At 58.2% G+C, this 17,674-nt stretch overlaps 4 protein-coding genes across 4 annotated transcripts; 3 read left to right on the forward strand and 1 right to left on the reverse strand.

Annotated features, from left to right (window-relative positions):
- Nucleotides 1-769: 769 nt before the first annotated feature.
- Nucleotides 770-1,234, reverse strand: ColSpa_07168 (uncharacterized protein; the record flags this gene model as incomplete). The annotated part of the gene is made up of 1 exon (XM_049273380.1): nucleotides 770-1,234. One exon carries the CDS (start codon nucleotides 1,232-1,234, stop codon nucleotides 770-772), a length of 465 nt encoding a protein of 154 aa, XP_049129337.1.
- Nucleotides 1,235-7,644: 6,410 nt separating this feature from the next.
- ColSpa_07169 (uncharacterized protein) lies at nucleotides 7,645-7,887 on the forward strand (the record flags this gene model as incomplete). Its single annotated transcript, XM_049273381.1, has 1 exon — nucleotides 7,645-7,887. One exon carries the CDS (start codon nucleotides 7,645-7,647, stop codon nucleotides 7,885-7,887), a length of 243 nt encoding a protein of 80 aa, XP_049129338.1.
- A 2,578-nt stretch (nucleotides 7,888-10,465) lies between these two features.
- On the forward strand, nucleotides 10,466-10,927 carry ColSpa_07170 (uncharacterized protein; the record flags this gene model as incomplete). Its single annotated transcript, XM_049273382.1, has 1 exon — nucleotides 10,466-10,927. The coding sequence occupies one exon, from the start codon at nucleotides 10,466-10,468 to the stop codon at nucleotides 10,925-10,927; it is 462 nt and encodes a 153-aa protein (XP_049129339.1).
- A 2,665-nt stretch (nucleotides 10,928-13,592) lies between these two features.
- ColSpa_07171 (uncharacterized protein) lies at nucleotides 13,593-13,823 on the forward strand (the record flags this gene model as incomplete). Its single annotated transcript, XM_049273383.1, has 1 exon — nucleotides 13,593-13,823. The coding sequence occupies one exon, from the start codon at nucleotides 13,593-13,595 to the stop codon at nucleotides 13,821-13,823; it is 231 nt and encodes a 76-aa protein (XP_049129340.1).
- Between the last annotated feature and the right edge of the window lie 3,851 nt (nucleotides 13,824-17,674).

Here is a 17,674-nt window from a genome sequence, read left to right on the forward strand (position 1 = left end):
GATAATCAAAGGAGGCACAATACGCCCCCGGTTGTTGGCCATTTCTCAAGCATGTCGTACTGTAGCATTAGGGTATTGTATTCAAACCCACGTTCTGCGTATACACAGGTGGCTTATTTTATCAACCAGGCTGTTATCCCTAAGATCCCCAAGCATGCATTCGTATCCGCTATGAATTCCACCTGAACATCCATGATCACTGAGGAGAAAGGACGTGAGTATGAGTAGCAATGCGGTGTATCAAACCCCCCTCCATTTGCAGTGTGCTTTGGTCAATATGAAATAAACCATTAGAACTTTTCCTGCAGTAACACTAACCACGCTTGATTCCCATACTTATGAGTTCTTACTGTGTGGTTTCCTCAAGGGTGTATTCGAGGCAGTCATCTGGCAGCACATCATGAGGAAGCACGCACCCATGCTACGGCTCTGCAAGAAGCTTGCATAGCTGGCTCCTACGTAGTACGGAGGCATCGCAGAACAGCCTTGCGTCCCGATGCAAATGAGCCAGCATATTAATCGGTAGGGTGGGAAGGAGTGACAATGTTTCTGCCGGTAATACCTGCAAAGTTTGAGGAAATTTCGCCGCAATGGAGCTCCTGTCTCACGCGATCGAGTTGCGATCTCGAGGGCGTATCTCTTAACTCACATTCAAGCACACAATCAACTTGCGGCATCTGATTTCAACGCTCGAATCCCAACACACGCAAACATCCAAGACAACATCGTTCAAACCCTCACCCACAGTCTCACTCACCCACTCAACCCATCAAACCCCCTGGGTCTTGGTATACAGCCTCCTCATCGACGAGCTCGCCATGAACCAGTCCCCGTCAACCTTCTTCCAGGTCTCGTAGTAGTGCCCCCCGCCCGTCGAATGCAGCCCGGTCTCGGTGCCCCTCGTTCCCATGTGCCAAATCACTCCGAACACGGCCTTGACCTCGTCCTCGGCGACCTGCTCCAGGTCGCCGGGGTCGATGAGGTGCATCGTCTGCATGACCTTGAACACCTCGCGGAAGTGGGCGACCCAGGCCTCGCGTGACTCCCAGCGGTAGCGCACGCCGTTCATGACGAGGACGGAGCCGTCCGTCTCGACGCCCTCGAAGGTGAAGTCGGGGAGCATGATGGTGTCGAAGCGGTCCCACTCGAGGCCGTCGGCGAAGCGGCAGTACTGGGACTTTTTGCGGCGGATAATTTCCGCCGTTTCGGGCGAGATTGTGATATTTCCGGACATCGTGACTGATATTAAATTTCGATTTGGAGTTTGTTATGGAATGAAGAGGATGAATAGTTCGGTGAACGATTGCGCATTTCAGAAACTCGGCTACGTCTAGAAAAACCCGCACTCATGAACCCCCTCATCATCTACGATGTCTGTCATTCTTGGCCGTCAGCAGAAGAGGGGTCGAGCAGGGATGTGGACGATCCTGTCACTCTGCAGAACGACAATCGATGCCTTATTCTGCGATGGAGAAATAGCCGCATGAAGAAATTCAGATCACCCCAGTCAGACGAGGCTTATCTGCAGCCCTGGCGGGTATCGAAAAGACGACCTGTATCCCACTCTACCGAGGCATCTCACGATGCAGTGAAAGGGGGTCGGTGTAAATCCACTCAGTAGCACTTGGTCATGTTCATGTCACATGTATTGAATGAGACCCAAGGTTGACAAAGTCTGCAATTTCTACCGACGTCGCCTCAAACCATGTCACACATTAGGGTATTCAGTGCCTTTGCATCAAGCGTGTGAGTATGGTTGACCCATACAAGGTCCTCTTGATGTGGAATTGCACACGCCTTGATCGTGAGGACAGCGAAGCTCGGTGCAAGAGTCATGACGTTACGACAAATTCTTCCGGTGCCCCGCTATCAAGAGCCTAATGCACCTGCTCAACACAGCTACATCGCAGCATGGACGATGTCACACCGTAATTAACGTGTCTGAGACTTCGCTTCCGGTTCTTCCAATGCACAAACTAGCAACACCCTAAATCTTCCCGCAGAAGATATGCTATGTCTTGACTGATCGAGATAACTGACCGTCAAGACCAGGTTTTTCATCCTCATCCTCTGAGTATAAGTGGCATGGCCGGATCTGATACTACAACATGGGTCTCGATATCCGCAACCGGACCAATACGCCAACAGTAACCGATACACCTATCCTCAACCTCAACACCAAGTTGGATTCTCACGATCCCTTCATCGCGCGCCGACTGCCTACAGCCGTGTTGAACCATCCTCTGCGATGCGGTTCCCGCTAGCACTCCTCAACGTCCCTATATCCACCCCCAGTCAACCAAGCCGATGAGATCTACAGACCCCAAAACGGCCACCTCTCCATTCTTGGGTATATCGTCTTTAACGAGGAGACGTTGCTTCATATGGCCTTGAATTGTTTGCAGCCATCATACACCCACCCCTCAGGAAATCAAAAGGCCTCTCAAGTCGGTTTCCACCTATGGGACGACGTGTACTTTGAGCAGAAGCGTCCCTTCATACGAAGCAGGAACAGACTAGTAGACTTAGAATGGCTTCAGCTATTAGGTTAGAAATTGAGAGCCATATCTAATCAACGGTTTGACATTCACGTGGCTGGCTGCAAGGTGCCACCGAAAGACGGAGCTCGTAAATGAACACCCATCATTGAAACCCCATCCAGAGACCGTGATCTTCAAATACGGCCACATGGACCACAGGGAGTCATCCAGATTGGGGTGCATGGAGACGAGCAGCCGAGCCTCATTATGGGCTACGGCCCAGTGCCGGATACCCATCCCGTACGCCGGAGCAAGCGGAATCACGAAGAAATTACCCTCCCCATCCGATCGTCGAGCGGATCGACCACAACCTCGACGATCGTGTCCAAATACACCTGTGAAGACAAGACCTCCCATTCCACCAGCAAGACACATCAGCTTCCGGACTGCCAGCCCGCACCTCCCTCCCCACGAGTACGAGAGATGTCTCCGACGAGACCGGCGAGATGGCCATGCTGAGGCAAGACGCCCGAATTCCACAACACTCCACAAACGGCTTTTCTCCTCTGTGTTTTGGTAGTGTAAGCATCATCAAAATACGTCCGCAACGAACCACAGAAAATGCTCCGCCCGCAATAAGGCTCAACGGCCTCCTCACCCGCCGGACGCAGATCCCCCTTGACGCCGCGCCTGCCATGCGCCGCCGTGCCTCCGCGCCTCCCGATCCGTCCAGCGCCCCCCCCCCCCAAACCGTTTCCGAAGCCCTGCTCTGCCCACCGTTTTCAGGGGCACAAAACTCCCTTGTGCATTCCAGTGCACAAAACAAACAGTCCTCCTTCACCCTTTTCCGCGTCCCCGGGTGACTAATCCGGCAGCAACCGAGCCAGAGCCGACAGGAAGGTCCAACGACCCCTACACTGGTAAAGAGCAGCAAAGAGATGGCACGTTGCGAAAGACCGCTAGGCCGGATGAGGACACCCTGTCGCGCTCCAGCGTCTTCTTTTCCCCACCCTTCCGGGCCCCACATCCCGTATGGCCGGTCCAATTTCGGGGAACTGGGGGGTCGACAAACCCAAACATCCACCCAACGGAGCAAAGCACACGGGTAGAGCAAACTGACACACACCCACACCCCCCTTTGGCATAGGTAGCAAGCGCAAGCAGGGAAGAAAAGAGTCTAGCGCCGTTCTAGAAGGTCGCGGGCCTCTTCACTTTCTCTTGACTCCTGGTCGTTTTTTTTCTTCTTCTTCCTTTTTTCCCAAGCACCCTGGCCAGCCGGGCATCATCCCGTCGTCCGGTCGCTCGGTGCACCAAGGAGCTAGGTAGGTACTGAGTCGCGGCACAAGGGAGGGGGGTGAGCCGTGGGTTTGCTTCCCAGGCGCTCGGGCGCTTGTTTGCAAATAGATGCAACGCCGGGGTCGCGGGACGCGGACGCTTGTGATGGCTTCCTTTCCTCTGCCTAAAGGGGAGGCGAACGCCGCCGCCGCCGCCACAGGGGATACAAAAAGGAAGTGGCAGGCGGCGGCGGCGGCGGCGGGAAAAGTGGTGCTGGCCCGGTGTGGCGGCGGCGGTCGACACCCGCGTCAGGCACGATTTGTCGCCTCGCCCTCTCACTTGCCCCCCCGTTTCAGTCTGATCTTGTTTTCTTCTCACAGGTCCGTGTTGCGGATGCTATTGTACAAATATAGGGATCGTCGAGTAAGTCCCGTCGCTGGCACGGACCGGATGCGACTCGACTGCAGCCGGCCGCCCTCTGCTCCCCCCCCCCTCCATCGCCCATCTGGCATGTGCCGTCGTGGCATTTGTCGTTGGAGCTTGTTTCAGTCCGCAGCTATCCCACCATTCAAAACACTGGACGAAAAGAAAGGGAAAAAAATACGTCCAAGGCATGGGAATGCTCAGGAATGTTGCCTGCCGCCGCTATCGACCGTCAACCAGTCAATGGTCCCACGGACCACAGCCGATCGCCCCTTCAGCTTCTCGCAAGAGGTTGTCCCCTGCGGCCGGGCTCGCGATGGCTTGCGCAGCTGCGCTTCGAATCAAGAGGCATCCCCCTTGCGTGTGTCCACGTTCCCGCCCTCTTGGCTGGCTCGACCGCAGAAGGGTCCAGAACGGAAGCTCTGGATTTCATATGTCCCTGGATGGCATAGGGCGACTCGGGACGAGACTCTGCCGTTGACTTGCGGGGACCAGTCACGTCTCGAGGAGCCGCCTTTGCGATCTCATTCGAAGGGCAAAAAAAGAAATAGGCAGCACAATACGATTTTTTTCAGCTTTCCTTTCGCTCGGCTGTGGCTTACGACGCAAACGGCGAGACTTTTCGCGGTGGAGGAGGAGGGGGGGCTTCCCGTCGCGGCGCAAAACTGCATTCGCGATCCAATCCGATGCCGCCGTTTGGTGGTTTGCGCAACTACTGGCAGTACGAGAACGAGGATGGCGGAGGGGACAGACCGCCTGCTGTGCGGTATGCGCGCAACGTAACGGCCTTCCCTTCGTCTCGTCGCCCTATTCTTAGGCGAGGTAAGCTTGCTCGAGGAGGCAGCAGTCCAACAAAGGATTGATTGACCGTTCCCGTCCCAAGGGCTGGCACGTAGGTAGGCACCTAGACACACCCTCTCACAGCGCCCAGCCCGCGGCTTGGGTGATCCGGGGAAAACAAAGACCGCTAATAGCGGTGGTACCGCGCTGGAGGCCAGCGTAGGTGGTGTAAATGGGATCCGCGTGCGCCACCCCCAGTCTGAGTCAGAAAGCCGGGGAACTCGTCGCCGCGGGGTCGGGCGTAGGCGATGGCGGGCTGAGGCCAGTCCAGTCCAGTCCAGTCAGCACGGCTGTAGCACTTGCGACACGGTAAGACGGCCAGGCAGGGCAGTGGAAAGGCACGAATTAAAAGCCGCCGTTATGTACTGACTCTGATACCCGGTGAGTACTACGTAAGTTGGCCGTCCGTAAAGTAAGCCTGTGAGGTTGCCTGGCGGCGCAGAAGCATAGGGCGGTCTGGCTACGCGCCGGTCACCGCCTTCCACACGGTATGGTATACCTCTGTAGTGGTGTGTGTGATATTCCGTGTTCGGGTCGTATCGCGTCCCTGGACGGGAATTGGCATTGGACGTCTCAGATGTCAGTCAAATCGACGGTTCAGATACATTGGATGTTGGAAGGGTAGCAGCGCATCGTGGAGCTAGTCAGCAGAAGTTATCAGAAGCAAAGCCGGGCATGGCGTGGCATGGCAAGGCAAGGCACCCATCCACCCATCCTATTCCCTCCCATGCCATCCCATCCAGCGGGCGGTGGGTGTCTTTGTAAGTTGGCCTCGTCGTCGCATTTCCGTTTGGATGCGGAAGCGGTTGCATGCTCGCTTGGGGGGTTTCTTTTTGGGTTTGTCAGCCAGGGTTTGTTGGTGCTCGGCGTCGGTGTTTTGGTGGTGGTGGTGGTGGTGTTGATGATGTCGGTGGTTGCTCCAGCAGGAATGGAGGAATTTCGGGCATCCAACGGAATGTGCTCGCGGGGATACACAAACCCGTCGCATTGTTGCATCCGGGGGGCCAACCATCCAAACCAGTTGCATTCCCACGAGTGATTGCCCTGAATCATCCCATTCACAAACCTTGGCCGGGAAGGGATGTTGTTGGCGACTGGGTGTGGTTCGTGCTGCTTTGCTGGCTTGCCGGCCGGGGAAACCGGGTGGGGGGAGGGAGGCAGGGCCTTTTTGGACTTCTTGTCACTCTGGGTGTTACTGAACAGGGCGATGATACGTCTTGTAACTTTGCCAACGCTCTGTACTATGTATAATGTAGTGTAGGGAAGGGCATCGTGTCTCTGAGAGAGTGCTCCAACACCCCGATTCCCGGCGGAAGAAAGAACAAGCGCCGCAAATGATGGCGATCCATGTCTCTCCCGCCTCACCCTGCCCGAACCTGACTCCGGGCGCCTGGTACGGCTTGGGCGTCAGGATTAAGATGAGATGCGCCGGGGGTGCCCTCACCACGGGAAGGGTTGGGGGCAGAGAAGCTGGGGCCGACACGCCGCGGCCCCGTCGCGGTAAAGGACGCCGAGGACGGCCAGGGGAGGGGGGGCCAGGGAGCGAAATGAGGACCTTTAGGCCCGGAGGAATTTTGAAATGACGAAAAAGCAAGAGATTGTCGCCCTTTTCTTTTCTGGCGAAGGCCAAGACACCCGGGGATCTGAACCGGTGCAGTGGATTGGATGGGGTAGAGTGTCAAAGGCGGCAGGGGGAAAAAAGAAAGGGAGCCGAGACTCGAGAGACAACGGCTACGGGGGGGCCAGCCTGGGGGTTACGGAAATGGCCGTTCCTGGACCACTGTATCGGGCGCCCTTGTTTGCTTTTGTCTCCCCTTTGGTAAATTGCAAACTCAAAAAGAGAGACGTATTTTTTGTCTAGTGTACAGTACAGGGCCGTCCTCGATCGTGACTGGAGCGGGATGGGGCTCCCGGCGCGGATGCGATGCGAGGCAATGCGCCGCCAGAGGGAAGAAGCCATCGTATCGTCAGCCCTGGGGGGGGAGGACGGTGTGCGTAGTTGGGTAGCGGGTGCTGGATGCAGCCACGGCAGATTTGCTGGCACACCTACTTTTCTGCTCCGGGCTCAACTTGGGCTTGCCGCCAATCTACGCTTGACAATCGGTGCCGAGTGGCTTGCTTACAATGTACTTTTTGGTATGGTGGCTCTCAACCAGGAAGAAGAGCAGATAAGCCACGTCCTCATCAATCGCCGGCCGGCATGCGGGGTGGACGAGCCCAGGCGGCTGTGAGGCGCTGTAAGTGCCCGGCGTGTTTGCCGTGGTTTCCCGAACGCAGCCTTTTGGTTCGTCGTCGTCGCGCTTCGCTCCCAGGGTCGTCTGGCCTATGGATGCCCAAAGACAAGAAACACACATACACAGACACAGACACGGGCAAAATGAACGAGGGGTGTTTGATGTGGATGTGGATTGCAGAGGGGGGTGTACGACACCGGACCGATGCTGTGGTCAAAGGTCAATATCCAGATCAAAGGAGCGCGATAGGCTTCTCCCTCCCCCCCCGCCTTCTCATGAGTCTTGCGCGTCTCGTTCGAAGTCTCGGACAGCGTTGCAGAGATTCAGCGATAGATTGGCGATGGAGGGTTGTCCAATGACAGGCCAAGTCGGCAACGCGTGTCAGAGGCAGTATGAGCGCACTCCCGCAGGGCACGGGCAACTTCAACCGCGAGGGAAATGCCTTGAGCAAGCAAGCAAGTCTGGACGGAGAAGCACCGAGCGGCGGCGCCCAGGACCAGCTTTCGGTATCCCCTTGCTTTGCCCTTGGGGTGCCCTGGGGCTCTTTTGCGTGCCAGTTCTTTGGCTGGCCCGAGGCCCGGGGCAGCCCAGACTGCCATCCGCGGGGAGGGGCCGCCGGGGCCCAGAGCAAGTGAACGGCGGGAGAGAATGGCCAGGGCCAGACGGTAGCCAAGGGCGATCTCTTCCCCCCCCCCCTCCCCTACCCCCTTCTCAAGCACTCTCATGCCTTCTGTCGGGCCTTGCATCTGCTGCTGTGCTGTGGTCGACCCGGCGGGGGGCCTCTTCCTAGCGCACCCGCACCGCCTGAAGGGCCTGAGAGCCAACGTTCCGGCCGGCTCCAGCTTTTCAGGCGAACTCTGTCGCGAGAAGTAGCCCCCGCGCGTCAAACGTATGCAGAGGTACCTCGAAATCATGACTCTTTCCTATCTCCCCCCCCTGTGTTCCCGGCCAATGAAACCCGACACGCCCTCCCCCCTCCCCTCCAGACAAGGCGGTCAAACACCGCTCATTCTCGTTCCGTTTTCTCTTGCTTCTTGGAGGGTGGGCAGCCGCCGCTCTGCCGCTGCAGCTGCGCTGTACCTGTACAGTAGGCCTCGTCGCTAACGCTGCTCCCGCCGCTTCCCCGTCTGTGGTCTGCGGTCTGCGGTCTGCGGTGGTTTTGGTGGTTAACGGCCCCCCCTTCCGTCCAAGCCCGTTACCCCCATGCCTCTGGGAATACACGATAATCGCCAATACCGCCAATACGCCCAAACTGTCTCTCTCTCTAACTCCGTTTTGGCTGGGCCTGTCGCTCGTTGGGCCGCGAGGGAGAGAGGCCCTCAGCGCCGGCTCCGCAGCGTAGGGGGCCTGAGTTCTGTGTTTGTCTCCTGGCTGCGATGCGCGTGGGGGTGGACAGGCGACACCGGCACACCGACCGGGGTGCCAACAATCGCCATTAACCAAGACCAAGACCAAGACCAAGCTGGCGAGACACACACGGCAGAGACAGGACGACGAGAGTCGAGGCGTCGGCGTCGGAATCGGAACCAGAAAGTTGAGACTTCAGAATGGGCGGCCTGGAATGCAGTCTCCCTTGCGTACCTTGTTGGTGTGCACCGCCAGACATTGCGGCCTGCGATAGTTGCAGACGGACGAGAGAGACAGAGAGAGACAGAGAGAGACCTCGACCGCTTGCACACGGAGCCAAGCCCGTCCGTTCGCATTCCTCTTCCTTTCCCCCATGGGCGCATTCGCGCCCCGCGGCCTCGCAACTCAAACAAACCCGGGGCCTTATTTTTTCCTCTCTCTTTATGTTTGTCCTTGTTTGCGCCATGATGTTCTGATGTTGGCCGAACAGACTGGGCGAGCAGCCATCAATCAGTAGCATGCAGGTCATCGTGTGTACTCTGTATATCATGACTCTTCCGTCCTCCCGTCCGAGTCATCCTGGTGTTTCGGCAGCAAACCATCGCAGGCAATCAGCAAGCGTCATCACAAAGATACCGATACCGTCATCGTCACCGACACACCAAAAAAGACAAAATCCCGTCGACGCCGAGGTGCACCACCAACAGCAAAGCCGAATTACTCAGGCGCAGACAAGAAGACACACACACACACACACACACACACCACGCACACCAAAACACATCATCATCATCATCACCACCCCTCGAGGAAAGCAGGATTTCCACTCCGGCCGTACCTCAGTACCGAAGCTTGACTCATCGGAAGCACTTCTGCGCCGTACCGTCCGACGCAATTCAAGTGTCTCTGGACTTGCAGCTCCTCGGCAACGCCACGTCAAGAATAGTGACCAGCCCCCCCCAAAAAAAGCCAAAAAAGCCAAAAAAGCCCAGGCCCGCGGCCCTCTCTCCCTGCTGTTCCTCCAAGAAGCAGGTAATTAACGAGCAGCAGCCCCAAAGGAAGGGCACAGCGACAGGCCGGGCCCAAGGAGAAGGAATACGGTACGGTGTTCCTCCCGCGCGACCTGTGGCCGCCAGCCCTGTCGCCGACATTTGCCCTCTTTTTTTTTTTTTCTAAACCCACCGACACGCCTCGGCCGTCTGGTCTCGTCCAGTTTTCGGCGCCACACGCCCCCCCTCAACCGACAACTGCAACCGCTTCCGCCTGCCTCTGCTTCTCTGCCTCTGCCTCTGCTTCTCTGCCTCTGCCTCTGCCTCTGCTCTCCGTATTCAGTCAGTCCTCAGCTCGGGTCTTGTCCGCACACCCTGCGCTGTCAGCACCCGCCCTGACTCTTGTCCCCCTTCCGTCTCACCCCCCCTCCCCCCCCTCCCAGCTCCCAACTCCCAATTCCCATCTCCGTCACCGCCTCCCTTGCCTTGTTTTCCCACCCCTCGGGATCCCGGGAACGCTGTTGCCCCCATCTTTTAGGCTTGCAAAGCAAAGTCCCAGGCCCACTCTCTGAAATTCCTCGGAACGTTGCTCTGCCCAACCTTGCACCCACGACCTCCTGGCCGTCCCCCCCTTCACCCCCTTCACCGTACCCCCTTTTTCTCACACCCCCAACACGCCCCCCCAGAGTTGAGAGGAAGGGAGACGCGCCCCTTCGACTTATAAGTCTCCCGTGTCCACCCTCTCCCACACTCGCAGTCCAACGCAAGAATCAACAATATCCACAACCATCAACCAAAAGTCTTATACGAACAAGACCTCACAACACTCTTCCAACTCTCACCACAAACAACAACCCACACAACACACATCGCAGCCATGTACGGCTCATACGGTTCATATAGCTCCATGGGCGCCGTCTCCATGACGGCCCCCATCGACATCGCCCCCAGCAACATGCTCGCCCACGACCGGTCGTGCGCCTTCCCTTCATGGCCGCGCCGCGACACCCTTGCCGACTTTGACGGCGAGCCCAGGGCCACCTCGTACCTCTCGGACGAGGACCTCTTCCCCCAGGACTTCGAGGACGACTCCCGCAGCGTCTCCAGCTCCGGCAGCTTCTCCTCGCCCAACTCCCGCTCGCCCCAGATCTCCGAGGCCGAGCTTCTCGACATGGAGCGCGAGCGCATGGCCATGCAGCGCGAGGCCCTCCGCTGCGTCATGCTCGAGAAGGAGCGCCGCCGCCAGGCCGCCCTCCAGCAGAAGAAGTCGCAGCGCCGCGGCAGCTCCAAGAAGAGCCCCAAGAACAAGCTGGCCTCGATGACTCCCATCGCCGAGTGAGAGCTTCACGCCAAGCACGACAGCTCTCTTCTCATTCGCGGTGGTGCGTCCACCAGTAACTTGTTCGGACGAGCGAGGCACCCTCCGGGACAGCACCATCCCAGCTGGCTCACACCTCGTCTCAACAAACCTTAATCAATAATTACACGGCACATCTACAGCTTGTGGCCGGCGAAGACCAATACGACACGCCTGCGACTCGTCCCAGGCCTTGGGTCTTCCAAACAAACTACGCCTCTGGCCACTCGTCACCGTGGCCGAGGCCTCGAATACGACTCCGAACCATGCTTTTGCACTCCCCATCACGGGGGTCGTGGAGGTGTGCAGCCGACATTCGAAGCCGGTCGCCTCGCAACAGCACGGGGCGATTCGGAACGGTGTGGGGGGGAACACAGCCAAAGCCGACTGTGGGGGAGTGTGTCTCAGCCACACTAGCACACAAGCCCCGGCGGTGTTGGCCACCCACCGAGGGAAGAAGAGTCACCCGGCTAACAGGGAGCTGGTGTGGCAGGTGGGAGGAACAGGTGTCGGCTGCCTCGTTATCGCAGCCAAAAACCTGTATCCGCGGACTCGTGGGGTGCATCATGGGCCACAGGCACTGCACATGCCGTGCAAGCCTGTTTGTTTGTTTTTTTCTCCATTTCCTTTTGCTTTTTTCATGTTGATACCCCCCTTGCAATGGCCCTCCGAGGTTACGCAACTATTTTTGTCGCATGGAGTTTTTTTCCTTGCTCATTTGTTTGATTGGAACTGGATCGATCAACGGATCGGCTTTGCGGGGGAGGAGGAGGAGGAATAGGGGAGCACCATGGCATACAGCACATTTGCATCCGCATTTTTATCGGGGGATCGTCATCACATCATCAGCCTCACTGGGATCGTGGGCTTCTTTCACAACTTAGTTTAGTATTTAGTACGAGATACCCTTCGCCGCTGCGCGACAACACCATTTGATTCTATTCTTCACACACAAAACATCCATCATCATCATCGTGACCGTTTCCAAGATTGGCATGTGCTAGTGGCTTCCTGTGAAAAGTAAAGGAAGCGGCGCGCGGTGACTTCATTGTCGCGGCCCGCTTGACTTTTGCATTCGTGCCTCGAAAGCGTCACACGTATGAAGGTGTCGGAGCCATTCCGGGTGTGGCTCAAGCAAGAGTCACTCACCCTCTGTGTGTGTGTGTGTGTAGTGGTGGTGCGTAGGCATGTGTCACCGACTCTTTTTGACCATCTCAAGTCCTGGTGGTGGTGGTTGCTGATGCACACTCGACGCGTCCGCCGGCAGATGGATGGGGGGCTGGTTGCTGAGGTGAGTCTTGCCGACCCAAACTGTGGTGGTCCAGAACCGACGGGACCACAAGAGAAGGAGACAGAGAGACAGAGAGACAGAGACAGAGTCAGAGAGAGAGAGAGTGAGAGTGAGAGTGAGAGTGAGAGCCCACGGGGCTGAAGGTTTAGCCCCCCCTTGGTTCGAGCAGCTACTGTTCTGGCCCGCGGGTCATGTCGTCATCGGCGTTGTCTTGCGGTTGCGCTGTCTTGGGGAGCGGGAAGTCTGGCTGGCGGCCAACGACACACTTGGCGCTGAGAGAGTTTTGGGGGGGAGGGGGAGGGAAGCAGCAGGAAGCGGGTGAAGCGTGCTGGGGGAGAGCCCTCCCCTTCTCTCCTCGTCAAACGGTCGGGAACGGTCGGGAACCCCATCCAGCTGCAATTCCCGGCCTGCGCAACCCAGAGAGGGCCGCGCGCTGCCCCCACCCCCCCGTAACGGACCCCGTATCAGCGCTGTGCCAGTGCCACTGCCGTCCCAGCTGCTGGAGGTGCTGGAGCTGCCCCGTCCCCAGCGGTCGTCCAGTCGTCCAGTCGTCCAGTCGTTTTGCCAGTTTTGCCCATATACCACCAGTGTACGTACAAGTACACCGTTGCTCCCGTCCGAAGGGCACAGCCTCACCTCGAGTCTAGACTTTCGGCCGCGCATTACGAACGCTCATCTCCCATCCTTATGCCCCCCCGGCAGACAGGACCCGAAAGAGAGGTCCCCAAAAAATCGTCTCTATTCTTGGGTTTCGCTCTGGGGTATGCGATCTCGAGGGGATCCGGTTTTGGTGGACCGCCTGGAATCGGCACCTCGTCGTTGGCCACCTGCTCGTTCGCCTGATGTTGTGCTTGCGAGGCGGCCTCTCGTCTTACTTTGCGGGAGGCGCCCCGCGGGGGAAAGGCCGCGCTGCCTCGGCGACGCCTTTCCCCCCTTGTGCCGCCGCCAGCAGCTTCGAGGTTCTCCCGAGGCTGCTTGCGGGTGCGATACTGGGCCCAGGGGGGGGGGGGCGCTCTTATTCTTTGTCCGTTTGGCGAGTCTATCGAGGGGGGATCGGGGCGCATCGGGGCCCCGCGAGCCTGGACCAGCCACACGTTCGGTGTCGTTTCCTTGGAAGGAGGGTACATCATCTTGGATTACATAGGCCGTGGCTTTTTTTTGGTTGTCCTTGGTTGTCTTTCGGGCTCACATGTGAGCCCGCCGAATCTTTCGGCCCTTGTCCTTCTTTCAACTTCGGGAAGCGTCTTTGGACAAGTCGTGACTGCCGAGGTCCGTGGGGAGGGAAATCAATCTGGGGTATCTTGTTCGGACGCTTTTCCCTCGTGGCGCACACCATTTCGTCCGCCCAGGACGGTAATGGTGATGCGGAGACGCAAGGGTCCCAAGCCCCCCGGCCGACGGAATCTTTCGGACTCGGGTCCGGACGCGGAGGGGAATGGATGGACGTCCATGTTCGACCATGGCACAGTTCGTAATCGTGATGCCATGGATGCGACTGGCGCTTACGGTGGTCACTCGTGGAATGCCGTATCCTCGAGACTCGTCGTCGCCGAGTCACCTGGATCCTGCTGGCGTCACGGGACGTGATCTCGAGGTTCGCTCTCGAGGTGGAATCGAGATTGTGGCGTCGGGGGGCTCTTGTGGGGCGGGGAGATCCCTGGGAGAGGGTTCAACGGCCCTCAGCCACACCTGGGGATCAGCACCTTTGTCGCTGTCATTGATGTACGGTCTCGGACGGGCATGGAGGGCTCACGCTGGGAGATCCAGCGCATCCTGACCAAGATGGGGAAGAATCATGATGTCTGGCATTTTGAGATTCCAAGCGCCCACGCCGCCGGCTCCGGGAGCGTCGCACAAGATCTCTGCTAAGGGCGAGGGCGAGGTCTCGGAATCTTTCCATCTCCCCAACAACAACAACATGCATCAAGCCCCCCCCACGAGCGAGACCGGACGTTGCAGATGCTGCGTCCCCTCACCTCGGGATCTCGCTGGCAGGCAAAGCTATAGCGCACGCTGGCCCTCCGACATATATGATAGGGCTGGGCCTGCACGACTGCGGGAGAGAACGGGATGGGCAACGGAAACTTGGCGATAAGCCCCCCCGCATGCACACAATCCTGCTTATCGCGGGGAAGAGGCGTACTATGTACTGGGCGAAGAGAGAGAGAGCTCCGTAAAATGGAGAGCCGACGACTGGTCGACGGGCAGGGTCCGTTAGGGAAAACGGGCCCCGCCGATGGCCCATTACGGCCGACGGTCGAGGGTGTTGCCGCGATTAGGACCCAGCCGTGGAATTGTGCACGCCGCGGTTCCGCAAAGGGAGGTGGCAGCGCGGTATCGCTGAGGCCCCTAAAGCGGCGCGACGGGGGAGGGATTACGTACAGTACCTACTCGCTTTAACCGGCGGCTCGGTCCACCGCTGGGCTGGGGCTGGGCTGCAGAGGATCCAAGGCGGTCAGGGAGCACCACCGCTGCAGAGAAGGGCCTGGACGGCGTGGGCCGGGGCCCGGGGGGGGGGGGAGTGCGCCTCTGCCCTCTCCCCGCCGTTTGGGTCCTTTGGGCCCAACCAAGGCATGGCAGACATATGGCCGACATGGCAGAAAGCACACGGCGGAGCGGCAGGGAACCCATGCGCCGGGATGCCCTCCCGGCGCCTGGACCCCGTTGACGGGTTCGAGTCGCCGTCCAATCCGCTGCCGCACACCCCTCCCCCCTTGTCGCGTCTCCCGGGCCCTGGGTAAAATGGCATTGGGAAATTGGGGCGAGCGGGGGGGGAACATGAAACGGGGGTGCACCCGGCGGATCCCAACTTGTCAAACTCCTCGTCGTCCTCCACCGCCGAATGACGGGACGATCGCTCCCGGGGTTGAGGAGGGGGGGAGGCGCTCTAGACCTTTTCCAGGCTTTGCTCACTTTCCTGTTCCGGTCGTGTTCGGCGGGGCCTCGTGGAGCTCCTGGGGCTCCTGCTGCTCCTGCTGCCGCGAGGGGCTCCTCTCCTGGGTAAAAATTTCTGCTCGATTCCCACCCTAGGGATGGATCTACGGGTTATCAGCCGGCGGGATTCTGGAGACGTTGGACAGAATAACTGGAGCAAGCGAGATCCAAGGGGGGGTTTTCCGGTTCTTTGGCCTGCCCAGCAGGAAGGGAGTCCCGTTGGGGCGTCAGGGGGGATCCGTATGGGAGAATGCGGAAGGAGGCTCATCTAACGGGCCTTTTTCGCATACGGGACGTTTGGGAAAAAGAGACCTTGAGGGTCGGGATGCGAGCTTGATATGCGGCACCTATTCTTCCGCCCAGCCCAAGCCTGGCAATTTCTCTTCATTAACTTTCGGTGCTTCTTCTCCCATTGTTCTCGCGGGTCGAACTCCCCTCCCCGGTGCTCCAAGGGCCGTCGACCAAGACCACCCCCCTAGGCTCTTCCTCGGCATCATCATGGCTCTTGGGTGACGGGAATGACGATTCATGGCCCACACTTGGTGTGATGAGCTTCCAGTCTCCCCCCCCCCCCCCCCCCCGTCCGAAGGGAAAAATTCTTTAAAAAAATTCTTTTCTTCTAGTGCCCTTCTCCGCCCTGGGCGATACCCACCCCCAGCCTTCTTTTTGCCTCGAGTGTGCGCGAATGCGTGGTTGTGTGTGTGCGTGTGTGCGCGACCGCGTTACCGCGCAATCCTCGTCTCGGTGTCGTTTCGGTAAACTGGCAGACTGAGTCGTGATCCCGAGTCGAGGTCGGAGAGTGCCCGACGACACGCTGAACGCGCAACTCAACCACACACGCCCCCTCGACCTTTCCCGGTCCCACTCTCGGTGGCTCATGAGTCAAGCCGTGTGGCTCAACCGCAAGCACAACCCCGACCAACAGCCCGGGGCAATCAATCTTGGAGGAGGCGTGGTCGTCGTCCGAAAGGGCATCCTCAAGCGCAACCAGTTCCCCCAGACCTGGGCCCGTGGGAGGAAAAAGCTTGTGAAAGTGATTGTCGTTGCATTTTCAGGGTCTTTTTTTTTTGTTTTTTTTTTTTTGCGTTTCCTGTCAGAGATGTGCACGACTCAGCTGTCCCCCGAGTCGTTCACACGCTTCGACGTCAGTTATGACTTCAGTCTTTTCCAACATCACTGAACATCATTCCTTCCAGGTTTCCGGAAAACGGCACCACATGGCATCAACATCATTTTGCAAGGACCTATACACACGCCCCCTCTAAACAACCTTCTTTTTTTTTTTGCTTCCTTTTCACGACCGGCACACCTGCAACTCAACTCTGAATCAGATCAGACCAAGAACCAAAAATCAAAAAAACCAAGGCTAAGACTGGGACCGGGTGGATTGGCCACCCGCACTGATGTTTTCTTCTTCTCCAGTCTGCCGTCATCCTGAAGCACTGGCCCGGCCGGCTCCTCACTGGGCTGGCGGTTTTTCTTTTTGGCGTCCTGACCAAGGCCGACCGACAATACTGAGCCCGCGAAAGGAAACCTGGGGTAAAACGGGACGCAGGCGGTTGCCGGGTTGAAACTCGAGAGGCGTTCAAGCCACGTTGAGTAGTCCCGTCGTTCTATTCCTGTTGGCCGGGTCAGGAACCGTGAAACCACGATTGCCCTCCGCAACCTGTTGTGCAACCAACCCCGCCAGCCAAACAGATCTGGTTCAGCTCTTGCTTCTCAACCACAGATCTCGGCTCGTCTAGGCCCAGCCAACAAGTGGGACATTGGGGAAAAAAAAAACGAATGGGCAAGACAAGCCGGACAGCAAACATTTGGCGTTTCCTCACCAACTGCATTGGTTGCACGCATCGTTTGGGCTCTCGACCCGGAGACCCGTTTGCCGTCCGATCAGTTTCGGAAGGAGGGGTTCGTTGGAACGTTTTTGGCACGAAAGGGGAAAACTGTGGAACCGCGGGTGTCTATCCAGAGGAGAGGCCAGGAGTCATGGGCGTGCGATTGGACGGAACGGTTCGTCCGCAGTCTCTCTTCGCGTTGGCTGCCAAGAGAGGCAGGACTGCCAAAGTAACGGAGCCCCGTTTCTCCATCCAACCGGAGGATGGATGCAAGATTGACTCGTCTGACGGACAGGCCCCGCACACCGTATCGGACCCTGGGGGGAAAAACGTGGGCGTTGGGGGGGTCTGTTGGCAGTCCAGTTGCCTGAAGCGGCAGGTGAGTCTAAAACGGATCGGGTGCGGTCGGGCCACCTTCTAATCCGCCGTTACCACGCCTTATCGCAGCCCGGACCCTCCATCTCCAGATAAGATACCGCTTCTTACACGAGAGACGGCCCAGATGAGAGGTGTGTGCGAGCACGGCGGTACCGGCCCTTCGCGGACCGGCTTATCTCACCACGTTCGTATCTGTACGCCGCGCTCCATCGCGGCCGAATATTCTCGTATGCTGTCATCCTGCTGGCATCCTCCTGGCATTGCTATTTTCAACTCTCGCAGCGACGGTGG

The sequence above is a fragment of the Colletotrichum spaethianum genome, assembly GCF_022836535.1.
Source record: "Colletotrichum spaethianum MAFF 239500 DNA, contig18, whole genome shotgun sequence".
Taxonomy (NCBI): Eukaryota; Fungi; Ascomycota; class Sordariomycetes; order Glomerellales; family Glomerellaceae; genus Colletotrichum; species Colletotrichum spaethianum.